This window comes from Triturus cristatus, chromosome 2_2 (assembly GCF_964204655.1).
Source record: "Triturus cristatus chromosome 2_2, aTriCri1.1, whole genome shotgun sequence".
NCBI lineage: Eukaryota > Metazoa > Chordata > Amphibia > Caudata > Salamandridae > Triturus > Triturus cristatus.
The window spans coordinates 69,137,137-69,151,314 of record NC_140582.1 but is presented as its reverse complement, the minus strand read 5'-3'; the positions used below and the strand labels follow the sequence as shown (position 1 = coordinate 69,151,314).

General features: G+C 39.5%; 2 protein-coding genes across 2 annotated transcripts in view; one reads left to right on the top strand and one right to left on the bottom strand.

Annotated features, from left to right (window-relative positions):
- The window catches only part of LOC146861862 (uncharacterized), a 105,826-nt gene extending 104,367 nt beyond the window's left edge, over positions 1-1,459 (bottom strand). Inside the window, exon 1 of the mRNA XM_085641034.1 lies at positions 1,262-1,459. Coding sequence (XP_085497160.1) covers positions 1,262-1,285 — 24 coding nt within the window. The 5' untranslated portion in view covers positions 1,286-1,459. The remainder of the gene's footprint in view (positions 1-1,261) is intronic.
- A 430-nt stretch (positions 1,460-1,889) lies between these two features.
- The window catches only part of LOC146861860 (zinc finger protein 10-like), a 173,277-nt gene continuing 160,988 nt past the window's right edge, over positions 1,890-14,178 (top strand). The window contains exon 1 of the mRNA XM_085641025.1: positions 1,890-2,124. Within this exon, the coding sequence (XP_085497151.1) occupies positions 2,101-2,124 (24 nt within the window). The 5' untranslated portion in view covers positions 1,890-2,100. The remainder of the gene's footprint in view (positions 2,125-14,178) is intronic.

Genomic DNA, 14,178 nt, shown 5'->3' with positions numbered 1-14,178 from the left:
TTTTGATTATGTTCCTTATATACCAGATTTGTAATTGATGTACCTTTGCTCTGTATTTCCGTACTGTGATTTTATGTGTGTTTTGTCTCTTTTTATGATCTTTTATTGATCGAATAAAAGTATTTGACTGACTGACTGAGTTCCAGCCTGATGCACTGAACTGACGCTGCCATCCTCCTCGCAGAGAATCCAGCTCCAGTGCTCTCTGACTTCCCTTGCAGGGGGTTAGACTATTGAGCCCAGAAAAGAGATTCCAACCTCTGTCATTCTCAGGTATGGAGCTGACTAGAACTTAGAGAAAACTAAAATATAGCTAGCTATACTTTAGAAATAGCACCTACTTCAAACCTCGTAATACACTTAGGTTAGGTACACTGGGGTAGAACAATTTAGAAGCATCAGATGAGTATCACATTTTAGCATATGTTATTTATGTATGTATTTTGATAAATATATGTCATAGCTACAATCCATGCTATTGCAGTACTGTGTTATCTTACTGCTAACCTCGTACATATTGTACTGCGCAGTCTGTCTTACGATTGTAGCAATTCATATCTCTTGCACAAGAAATAAGACTGTTCAATAAACCCTTTTATTGAAAATGCCCGTCTCTCTATTTCTGTGCAACTCTGTAGAAACGAAGCATGCACAATTGAGTTAAAATATTATCTATTGTTTCCACGATTCTGAGACTGTTCCGATTCTAAAGGGAAACAAAGTTGTCATGTTTATGCGGTTGTCAGAGACTAATCCCTTCTTGTATATTCGAGAAGTTTCTAGTGACCTCTGAGTTAGCTGGAACACACAAGTAATTAAGTTTAATATACTCGATAGAGACATACTGACCTCAGTCCTATGTCAAATCTATAGTGTATGTTATTCCAATGCGCAGAGCCTATCAGGGATATAGGAACTACACTACCTACTGCTCTTCTGAGCAAGATCAACAATTCACATTGACGGTAAATTAAAGAACTATGACGTCGCTGCCCATTTAAAAGGTGTTTGTACTGTAAACCATGAAAGGGTTAGGATCTTTGCAGCGAACGTTGATCTACAGTAGGACTGGACAATATCGAGAGCACGAAACAGGGTTCTAAATTGCATCTCATTTCAGACATTTACAGGGATAATGTACATTGCAAGTGAAGATTGGTGAAAGGTTGTGCAATCAAAATACAGAATACTGTAGTTCAAAATCAGTACGATTAGAAAATGATCTGTTCAATCAATCGGACCATTGTACGGCGTGACTCACCTCATTGGGATCCTGCCGAGACATTTCTCTCGAATGAAGTGGCTTTAGTTGTTTAGTTTAGAGCTTGGGATCTGCTCAAGAACAAGCGCTAAATTGAGATTTACTAAAAATAGACACCGGGGGTACAAAGCTTCTTCTCCCATAACACTAGACCTGTCACTTTGGCTTCCTATTGTGGACATGCCCAGAGAAGCAGACACTAATCACCAACAGAACCACCACCAACTAGACCGCAGTCTGAAATCGCGCGCTGACTTCCTACTGCGCATGCGTAGTAATACTAATCACCCATTCGCATGCGTAGAGAAGGTAATCGCCAACTGGCTTGAAGTCGCCAGCAGATCTGTGCATGGCCATGAGAGAGACACTATTATAACACGAGTCGCTCAAATTTATATGGGTTAGGAGCGCATGCACTTTGAGCCATAGAGCTGTGCATCAATGTGATTGTCTTTATACTAACCTTAATGTTTACAGGGTAAGCCACTACACCGAAAATGCCATTTGTGTAGAAGACTACGGCAAAGAGAATCGAGCGTCTCTACTTTGAACATGCACACGCGCGCCCTAACGCATAAGAACTGGGCGTGCGCTGAAAAGCAGTAACTTTCTTCAGAGCAAGCTCCTTGATATTAAAAGCAACGCATGAGACTAATGCCCCTGACCTTCATTGCGTCCAGAATTGTTGTTCAGTAGAAGTTGCTTGTGCGTCTTCCGGCTTGTTTCTTCGCTCAAGTTTGTTCACAAGGAGAGAGGGAGGGGAGTGTTTTGCTTTCCCAGCTGCTGTGTCCAGGTCTACAAATTCCAGCTGGAGATTTAAGTCGATATTTTGAAAAGAAATGTCAGAACTAGAGTCAGATAAGGTGAGTGAAGTAAAGTCCGGTATTCCGCGATGATAGTCACAAGAGAGACCTTAGACTGGCACCCATACTGTCAACTCTTTGGCACTCGCTTCATTGGCGTAGCAAGGTAGGTGGTACCCGGTGCGGAAAATGTCTTGTCACCCCCGGCTTAACGTACAAATACAAACAAATAGCATACATCATAACGTTTACGTTACTTACCAAACTCAATATCATAGAGAAGAGGATGATCACAATGAATCAATAAGCTAAAAAATGTAACAAAAATAAATTCAGCACAGCACTTATAAGCTTCAGTAATAATGCACAACTAACTCAACAGAATGACGTGGGGTGACTGACCGGCACAGCAGCGGATAGTAATGGTTGCAGGTTTAGTGATGAGTTACCGGTTGTTTACGTCTAGCTCGTCTAGCTCCAGTGCAAACTGCAGAGACAGACATCGGCGAAAAGAAACGACCCCTTCCCTCCCTTATCCATACTCTCTCCACTACACAGCGTCGAGTTCAGCCGCATTTCGTTGCGTTTGTTGACTGAACAAAAAAGTTTCAATACATATTATGTTGACTTGTTGAGGTTAATTAATTGTGAGACTAAGTTATTAAACTCGTTTGAAATATTTTTAGTGTTGTGAGCCCCAAAACTTTTATTTTATTTTAAAAACACATATTTTTGCCATTTTGTCACCCCCCCTCAGTGATGACACCCGGGGCGGCGCACACCCTCCGCACCCCCCTTTCTACGCCACTGTCTCGCATGAGCGAAAGACCTGATTTTATGAGGGCGATCCCGCAGTTTAAAGGCTATGGAGGCATGTTATTTTGTAAGAGGGGGGGTTATTAAAAAAAAAAAAGATGTTTGCACTGGCCAGACAAACGTGAGTTGACAGGGATGGTCACCATTGCCATCTCTGCTCAAGTCTCTTTAGCCCCTTAATGACTGCGGTTACTGGATGATTCCATTCCACCAAAACGTTTACTTCAACTTTTGGTCTTTTCTTTAACAAATCGTTTTTTAGGTCGCGACTGTGCAGCGCATACGCTGCTCTGCAAGCCATGCTATATTGGAGTATGGAATAGAAGCCCCGCCCTTTATTCGCCCATATTTGTCCTTGGCTTGAGTCATTGCCTTTTGTAAATGCTGGCTTCTGATTCCTTTTTAGGCTTGTTAGTCCCTCCTTTGTACCGCCTTGTCGTCATTAGTAACCTCCCAAGAGGACTGGGCCTTTTCCTTTGGTTGTTACACGGTGAGTCTTTTTAGGTCGAGCTAGACAGCGCAGCTGCCTCTTCAAGACCTGCTGTAATCGGGTTGTGGGCATCAAGGTCATCCCCTTTCCTGACATTGCTTTTCATTTGTCCATGTCAGTGTCCTTCGAAAATCCCTGCTTGCTAGTGGCAGCCCTGCCTCTTGGTCCTGCCTTTCTCTCTTCTGTTCCTCCAGCAGAGCAGGGACTTAGTACTGTCTCATTCCGCCATGGCTCTTTATCTGTTCTTTGGGGGGACTATTTTTTTCTTGGTTTCCTGCTCTGTTACTGTTCGTCTGTGTTTAACTTCAGAGCCCTAGCTGCTTACATTCAAATATAGCATTCTTCCTCCCACCTCCTCCTAATGCCACAGTTGTATTACTGCTGCCTTTTTTACTGCTGCCTCCACCACCGTGGCTCCTGCTGGGCTGTTTTGTTTTAATAATTGTGGAAATTCAGCACTGCGCCCCTTTCACGAGCCTTGCACTGATTTCCATTTCATTCTTGTGTATTTTCTCTGTTCTCCCTCCCCTCCCATCAGCCTCCAGCGTGGCCTGCCTCACAGCTGTGCTGATAGTTTACAATGCCTATTGGTGTTCCTGCCTCACCTGCTGCTGTATTTAACTCTAATTGGATCATCTGTGCTGAGCGCAATGCTTCATTTTCACCCTCTCACACACACTGCTGAGACCTCTCTTTGACCACTTGTTTTGTTAACGATAAATACATACCGAAATGTTTCCTCTCTGTATATATTGGACCTACCCAGTGACTCATGTATAGATGTTGGTTCTGCGAATAAATGTTACTGCTTGTTTATGCCAAATTTTCTTTGTGTTTGTCCGTTACTGTTTGGCACGGTTTCAGTAAAATGTCCATCTGCTCGGTCTATCTCTTTGATTTTTATCTGCCACTGTGGAGAAACAATCATAACCTGAGAGCTTTTAGTTTTGTTTTGGACAACAGTGTGCCCGAGTCTAGTGCATAACCACATTTTAAGTGTTTTTATGGCGTCTCAAACGTGGTGCAGCTTCATTCGGCAATTATTTATTTAAGATAATAAGTTGGGAAAGGAGTGCTTTGGGACATTGATTTACATATGATGATTTCCATCCGCTGCTTATTAATGTTTTAAAGGATTACACTTTCTTTTGATAAAACCGTCAGCGTTTCACGCTATCTTATATTACAATGTTCATCTTCTCGCTTTGTCTGTTTGTTTATTCTTTCCCCATGTTGAGAAACACTCAAACTGAAAAGCTTTTATTTCTATGTTTACAATAAGATGTTCGTGTCTTTACTTTGTGTGTCTGCTGTCCTCGGCCACTGTAGAGAAACTCATAAAACATTAAAGCTTTTCATTCCAATTCTGCAAACACTGTGTCTGAGTCTAGTACAGTAAATGTATTTTTGATGCTTTAGAAAGGTAGCGCGGTTTTCTTTCGCAAGTATTTATTTATGTTGTAACGTGATTTTGGAAAGGGAGCGTTTAGGCATATTTTGCACGAGTTGTGTGCACACACGTTTTAAATGTATTTTATTGGCATCTTCAAGGCTGTCAACAGGTCACCGAAGTCGCAGAAACAAAGCCATGCGGGGCTCTTGAGAGGCTGCGCCACCACCTCCTAAGCCCTGTGGAAACAAAGAAGGGCAAGCACATTTAACATTCCTGTCAGAGCATCCTAAGACCATGTATGCCCAATTCAAGAGCACAGCCACAAAGGAGTGACCTCAAGCTGCCTTTATTCACCCTACCTGCCTCCGCCAGCAGAGCCTAGGTAGAAACTTCAAAGTGGTCATAAATCCAACCAACTGCCTGAAGCTCGAGTCATCTCTAGGCGCAAACACTCATGCAGGAGAGGCAGAAACAAGTGCTGCATGCCAATTGACAATGTTTTAACCAGTTTCAGGTTTGTAGGAGGAAAGAAAAAAAACATTTCACCTCCCATAAAGGCCACTTCCTCAGCACTGCTGTAGATGTGCAACAAGCATTCAACTCCACATAATTCAAAACGCTGCCAGACAATTCCACAATACAAATTCGGCGCCACACAATTCCACACCATGCAACATATTTACACTACATAATACCACTCAACACCACATAATTAGACTCCACCTAGTTACACACTGCTCAATAGCCCACAAGTACACTGCACATAAATCCACTCTACCACAGAACAATCCCTATGAATACACTCCACACCATGTCACATAAGTCCACTCAACATAATTTCACTCTACGCCACTGTTCCATGCCACACTATTCCACTCCACACACATCCTTTCCACACCACATAATACAACACGAAACCAAATAATTCCACTCCACAACACAATTTCTTTAAACATCACATCTATCCAATTCAAAACACATAATTCAACATCATACCACAAAATTCAACAGCACACCACATATTAAACTCCACTACATAACACTCCATAACGCAAAATACAATTTCGTATAATTAAACTCCATTACGCACAATCCCACTCCACATATTTACAGTACACTCAAAAACACATAATTACTATCCAAATAATACCACTGCACACTATGCCATATAATTTCACTACACAAATACACTCTACATAATTAATTCCATGCCACACAATGACACAACTAACAATTCTAATCCAAGCTACATACCACTACACACCACATACATCCACTCCACAACACATAGGTAAGACATTTACAACACCAAAAGCTCCAAAAAAATTTTAACACGCAGATCAGCAAAAAGGCAGAGCTAACCACACAGTTCCACGCCACACAATTCAACTCCACACATTTCCAATCCACGCTACATAATTCAACACCATATCACATCATACAACACAATTACACAACACACCATATACATCCAACCCACACCACACAATTCTACACCATGCCACAAAATTCAACAGAGCACCATATAACACAAAATAACATTCCACATAATTACTCATAACACACAATCCCACTCCACATAATTCCAGTACGTAATCCCACTCCACATAATTCCAGTACGTTAATACCGCATAATTAAAATACACACAATTCTACAGCATACCACGCCACATAATTCCACTACACAAATCCACTCCATGCCACACAATTGCACAACTAACAAATCCAATCCAACCCACATAATTCCACTCAATTCATACAAATAAGGAGCACTCAATTCAATACAATATTTCCAAACACCAATTTTTTGGATTCAAACATAAGCATCTTTTATTCTTATTTGTCATCTTCCCTCCCAACAAGAAAGATGTCTGATGTATCACATATAAATGTCCTCTGTATATTTGAGGTACTTCCTCCAGTTGCATATAGAACCGGTTGTTTTAAGATGATTTATCAATAAAGTTCTTTTTCCATCCTTGGCGGTTCCAATCCTTTTTTTATAAATTCCCATCAATCCATCAAGGAAAAAATGCTTCACTTCCTTTTTATGGTGATTTATCATTGAGATTCCTTTCAATCCATCAAAAGATAATTCCATCCTTTTTATATTTCAATCCTTTTATATTCCAATCAATCTATCAAGGAACAAATGCTTCAATTCCTTCTTTCACACAATCTCAACAGCCGACGCGTTTCGTCCCCTCCTGGGACATCATCAGGGCTGTGAAATAAATAAATATTCCATCAGATTTTCATCCTATATGCAAGTAAATTCACATCCTCCATTCCTTATACATAATTTCCTGCCTATTTAACAATCTCCATGGTAGATCAGGATATATAGACAAATCATTACTAGTTTTTAACAAACACCTGCACAATTATCCTCATGATACACATCATGATTTGAAAAGCTCCACATAATTAAAATTCACCTCGTACAATACACTACCACTCAAAAAATTCCCCCACATTCTTATCTAGAATCTCCACATTATTGCATCCTCTGTCCTGCTTACCTCATCCTTCCCCAGTGTCCTACCACCCAGACAATGTAAATCCTTTCATTGTACCTTATTCTAGTTATGTATTTTTATACAATGCTAATTTTACTATGTTATTGACCAAGTCCCCCATCCACTGTAGCCGATTCCTATTCCCCAATCTTAATTATGCTGTTGTGTTAAACCTATCACTTCAATTTAACACTATTAGTCCTAATAGGTTTTAAAATCATCTCACCTTCTTTTATCAAATAACTGGATGAGCTCTTCCCGAGCTTATCTTATTATTTAGTTATCCGTCAATATCAACAGTGACCACCAAACATTATAGTTCCTGCATGGAAGACAAAGGAGAAAAGATATTCTCCACCAGTTCAAACTTATCTTAAGTACTCTCCACCCAATACCCCACTTATGATTAAGTCAAATTTCCCAACATTGTTTGTATGCCATTACCATTAACCTATAATTTCAATTCAATACTCCCCGTCTCAACAAGATTTACTCTCTTCTCACCTTATTCTCCCAAAATTCTTGGTGAGCTCTTCCGGGACTATTTTCTCATATGTTATTCATCAATCTCAACATTGACCACAAAAACTTCTTTTCCTGCATAGAAGACAAAGGAGACCAAAAATTCTCCAACTGTTCTATCCATTTCTTAATTCTACACCACATTCTTTCTAGAATCTCTCACCCCGTACCTGTATGAATTCAAGCGTAGATACTGCCCGGCTCGTCTCTCACCACGGTCTATTCCGTCTTTACTGCTGCACACAGTGACCCGTCCCGTTCCTCCGAATATAACTAGCAGCCCAGCCAATCACTGAGAGCTATTTCTCATTCATCAGCCTGTTCTCTCTCTGGTCCACTGTCTTTCTACACCGTTCCAAAAGCTGTTGTGCCAACCAATTCTCATTCACCATTTTAAACACCCTGCTTAAGCATATCCTGTTCCCTCTCTGGTCCGCCGCATCATCCAGTCCATGGACCAATCATCCTACAATGTTCCACAAGCTGTTGTGCCAACCAATCCTCATTCACCGTTTTAAACACCATGCTTTAGCATATCCTGTTCCCTCTCTGGTCCGCCGCATCCTCCAGTCCATGGACCAATCATCCTACACCGTTCCACAAGCTGTTATGCCAACCAATCTTCATTCACCATTTTAAACACCATGCTTTTGCATATCCTGTTCCCTCTCTGGTCCACCGCATCATCCAGTCCATGGACCACCAAATCTTGTAACTGCCAATCCTGCGGGAGAACCTATTTTCAACCAATCTCATTCATTCCTCTGTTGGCTGCAGCCAATCATTGTCTATTATTCCAAGCCATAATATCTTTCCCGTCTTTTTCTACCTCACTCATACAAAAGAAATGGTCCAAATAACCAATCACTGCAGTGTGTTGCCCTGTCCTATTTGTTGTGTCAAATCACCGTGCACCATTTCAAATCCCGGTCTCATGTACTGATCCAGTCACCCCACTCTATTAACCCAAGCAGTTTGAGTGCTGTGATTCTATACTGACCATCGTGGTTTGTCGTCACATACCACGGACTGGCTATCCGTATCATCAACCCTGTGTCCAAACAGAGACAATCATAGTGACACATCACAAATCATATTCTATCATGCAAAATCGGCATATATCCCATCGTCGTCTGTGCCGCTCCTACAACCGAGACAGTCCGCGTATCCAATTCCTACAGTACATCACCTCGTCCTATTTGTCAAGTCCAATCAACATGTACCATTTCAAATCACGGTTTCTTGTACTGCTCCATTCGCCCCATTCTATTCTCTAAAACAGATCTAGTAATACAATTCCATACTGGCAATCGTAGTACGTCATGACATACCATGACCCTTCTATCCGTGTCATCAGCCCTATTTCCACACCGAGGCAGTCCAAGTAACACCATCACAAATCACACTCAATTATGTGACCACCAATCCATATCCAAAACATTAATTAACCACCTAAAAAATGTCTCTACTAAATATTCCAGTGAAAAAGTATTAGGTTCTACTGTCCACTGCCCACGTTCATTAATCATTATCCTCTGCTGGTATCCGTAAAATCCCCCTAGATGCCATTATTGTGTCTCTGCATGCGTCTTAGTCCTCAACACACACCATAGCCCCTACTCGAATCACCGTTAAAATATTACATCCATTTCTTTGAGTTCAACTTCAACTTCTTCATCTTTTTACTGCCCCTCCTAGTTTAGATCAACATACACAATACTGGTGAGATTTCCTAGAACTTTGCTTTCCTGTCATCATTAATAACTGAAATCTTCCACAACCTTTGCCCGGATCATGTTGTTAATTTCAATCATTACGTTAAAAAATAATGGAGTTCAGTATCACTGTTCAAACCCATTGTTACAGCTCTGCATTTACTGATCCATTTCGCTTCTTCCTGTCTAATTCTCAGTTCCCAGTCCCCACCTCTAATTCCGGGAAGTACCCTTTGTATACCATGAAATCTGAATCCTTGCTCAGTATTGTGACATTCTTCTATATGCATATACAAAGGTGATCTAATATCATGATTTAAAATTGCACGCCTGTGTTCCTATAATCTAATTTTTAAAGTTCTTTTGGTGCTACCAATATATATCTTTTTACAAGAACATATTATCACATATACTACTCCTGTACTATTGCAATTGATAAATTCTCTTATAACATACTGTTTATTTGTATTGTACCTGAATTCTTTAATTTTGTTAATTCCCAATTCACAAACATTACAAGTTCCACACACATAAAAGCCTCCTGGTTGCTTAGGTAGCCAATTCAATCCTACTTTTGCCTCTGCTGGTATATAATTCCTGGTGATCACATTTTTTATAGTTGCACATTTCCTGTATATCACTCCTGGCTTCTCCCCTATTGAACTGACAAGTCCTGGCACACCTGTTAATAAGCCCCAATTTTTCCTAAGGGCCTTATATATACTATTTTTTTTCCTTACAGTGCGTGGTCACAAATGATACCTTTTCTTTCAATTGCCTTCTTTTCTTTTGTACAAGAGTAGTATCCCTCTGTACCTCCATTATTCTTTTCCGTGCCTCTAGTAAATCTTTCATTTTATATCCTCTATTGGATAACCTACTAAGTAGGCCATCCAGCTCTTTCACAAAGTCCTGTTCCGAGCTACAATTTCTCCTTAATCTGATCATTTCCCCATAGGGGATCCCTTTAACCACTGATTTCGGATGGAAGCTCGCAGCACATAAAATAGAATTCGTAGCCGTTGTTTTTCTATATAGTTTGCTTTTAATCATGTCATTTTCTGTGAATAGTTCCACATCCAAAAATGCTAGCCTCTTTGAACTATGATTCATTGTGAATTTTACATTGAACTCATTGAAATTTAGGAAGTCAAAATATTCCTGGAGCTCAACCGTACTCCCCTTCCATATCATTAAAATATCATCAATGTATCGGTCCCAAAATAAAATGCAGTCCGTCCATCTTGCTGCCCCTTGCCCCAGGCATGCTCCTTCTCGAACAACCCCATAAAGAGGTTGGCGTAAGAAGGAGCAAACCTGGAACCCATCGCGGTGCCTTTTATTTGTTGAAACCATTGGTCTTCAAAAAGAAAAAAATTATTTTCTAAAAACAATGTACTCATTTGGATCAACATCTCTGAATGTGCACGCAAGCTTGCACTGCGGCTACTCAAAAAGTGATTCAAGGCTTGTTTACCTTGGTCATTTTTTATACAAGTGTACAACCCAACTACATCTAGAGTTACGAGCGTCATTCCTCCTTCCCACTTGAAGTCCTGCAATTTATTTAGGACATCCATTGTGTCCCTAATATATGATGGTAAATTTACCACCAAAGGTTTTAGGAAGCAATCTACAAATTCAGATAAGTGTTCAGTCACACTTCCAATACTGGAAACTATGGGTCTCCCAGGTGGATCCTTTTTTGATTTATGGATTTTTGGTAGGGTGTAAATAAAAGGGAAGGTAGGATTAGAAACATTCAAATATTTAAATTCAGCATCATCAATTAAACCTTCCTCTTTCCAGGAAAATAATCGTCCTGCGATTAGCCTAATCACCTTTTCCATCGGGTTGCCTTTTATCTTTACATAGCAATTAGCGTCATTTAGCTGATTATTTATTTCCTTCACGTAATCTGATTTTTTCATTATAACAATATTCCCACCTTTATCTGCTTCACGAATAATTATCTTGTTGTCATTCCTCAAACCTTCCAATCCTGTTCTCTCCTCCCTCGTGATGTTATCCCTCATTCCTCTTCCTTTCTTCCCTCTATCTTCCATTTTGTGGAATTCTTCTAAGGTCTTTTGCACAAAAATCTCAATTGCTGCAAATTGGGCACCTTGCGGTATAAATTTAGATTTGACACTTAACCCACTAGTGCAGCCATAGTCCGTAGGTACATCCAACATAGCTGCAATATCATCCATACCAAATCTCTCCCCTTCTGTTAGCGACATTAATAAATGCACATTATGTAATTCCGCAATCGTCATATCTGAACTTTTAATCACAGTAGGTACATTTACAGGTTTTTCTATCATAGAAAAAAAACTCTTCAATTTTAGTTTTCTAGAGAATTTGAACAAGTCTATTTCCAGATCCGTGTAATTGCATTCATTGTTTGGACAAAAGGATAATCCCTTTTTCAGAACCGATATTTCATGCACATTTAACTCCCTATCAGATAGGTTAATTATTTCTAATTCCTCCGATCTTACCAACCCTACCAATCCAACTTCCTGTTCTAATTTCTGTTTCTGTTCTGACTGCGAGTCCCCATCCTGGTATTTCCTATGTTTCCTCCCCCTTCTTGTTCTATGGGCATTTTCTTTCGACCCCTTTTGATCCTTGAAATTTCTTCGGAAAAAGAAGAACTCTTGACTGGTAGTATTCCCCCTAATCCTGAAGATGTTGGCTCATCCACTGATGAGATACTTGAACTACTGTAAGTTACTGAACTCAATTCTCCTTGGTTCATGGGACCCCCTTTCGGGTTTGGTTTAACAATATCATCAAAACCCTTTACAAAGGTGAAGACCCTTCCTTGGTTATAATCTCTCTCATCCCTACGTATCTTGCTCAACTTTTTGTCTTTTATTTGTAGCTGGTGTCTGTTAATCACTTCCTTTAAGATATTATAGTTCTTCTCAGTCAACTCTTTTTCATTCATATCAGCTATTTCTTTCTCTAAATCAGTAATCTGGTTTTTTAGTTTTTAAACTTTCCTATCTGCATTCTTGATTAGAATGTTCATCATTGTAAATGATGAAGCATACAAATTCTCTTCCCATTCTTTGAGGTGGTCCTCCTCTAAATCATCAAAAGTGGGAAAAATTAATATTCTTAAACCTCTCGGTATCCTTTTTTGGTCTAAGTAATTTTTTAAAGTCATCCCATCCCACCATTTTGATAATTCTAACTTTTTCAATTTCTCCAATTTAAAAAATGTATCCTTTAAGCCTCTATTCGGTACATCCAAATGTACCGAATAGATGCTTAAAGGATACATTTTTGAAATTGGAGAAATTGAAAAAGTTAGAATTATCAAAATGGTGGGATGACTTAAAAAAATTACTTAGACCAAAAAAGGATACCGAGAGGTTTAAGAATATTAATTTTTCCCACTTTTGATGATTTAGAGGAGGACCACCTCAAAGAATGGGAAGAGAATTTGTATGCTTCATCATTTACAATGATGAACATTCTAATCAAGAATGCAGATAGGAAAGTTTAAAAACTGAAAAAACAGATAACTGATTTAGAGAAAGAAATAGCTGATATGAATGAAAAAGAGTTGACTGAGAAGAACTATAATATCTTAAAGGAAGTGATTAACAGACACCAGCTACAAATAAAAGACAAAAAGTTGAGCAAGATACGTAGGGATGAGAGAGATTATAACCAAGGAAGGGTCTTCACATTTGCAAAGGGTTTTGATGATATTGTTAAACCAAATCCGAAAGGGGGTCCCATGAACCAAGGAGAATTGAGTTCAGTAACTTACAGTAGTTCAAGTATCTCATCAGTGGATGAGCCAACAACTTCAGGATTAGGGGAAATGCTACCAGTCAAGAGTTCTTCTTTTTCCGAAGAAATTTCAAGGATCAAAAGGGGTCGAAAGAAAATGCCCATAGAACAAGAAGGGGGCGGAAACATAGGAAATACCAGGATGGGGACTCGCAGTCAGAACAGAAACAGAAATTAGAACATGAAGTTGGATTGGTAGGGTTGGTAAGATCGGAGGAATTAGAAATAATTAACCTATCTGATAGGGAGTTAAATGTGCATGAAATATCGGTTCTGAAAAAGGGAATATCCTTTTGTCCAAACAATGAATGCAATTACACGGATCTGGAAATAGACTTGTTCAAATTCTCTAGAAAACTTAAATTGAAGAGTTTTTTTTCTATGATAGAAAAACCTGTAAATGTACCTACTGTGATTAAAAGTTCAGATATGACGATTGCGGAATTACATAATGTGCATTTATTAATGTCGCTAACAGAAGGGGAGAGATTTGGTATGGATGATATTGCAGCTATGTTGGATGTACCTACGGACTATGGCTGCACTAGTGGGTTAAGTGTCAAATCTAAATTTATACCGCAAGGTGCCCAATTTGCAGCAATTGATATTTTTGTGCAAAAGACCTTGGAAGAATTCCACAAAATGGAAGATAGAGGGAAGAAAGGAAGAGGAATGAGGGATAACATCACGAGGGAGGAGAGAACAGCATTGGAAGGTTTGAGGAATGACAACAAGATAATTATTCGTGAAGCAGATAAAGGTGGGAATATTGTTGTAATGAAAAAATCAGATTACGTGAAGGAAATAAATAATCAGCTAAATGACGCTAATTGCTATGTAAAGATA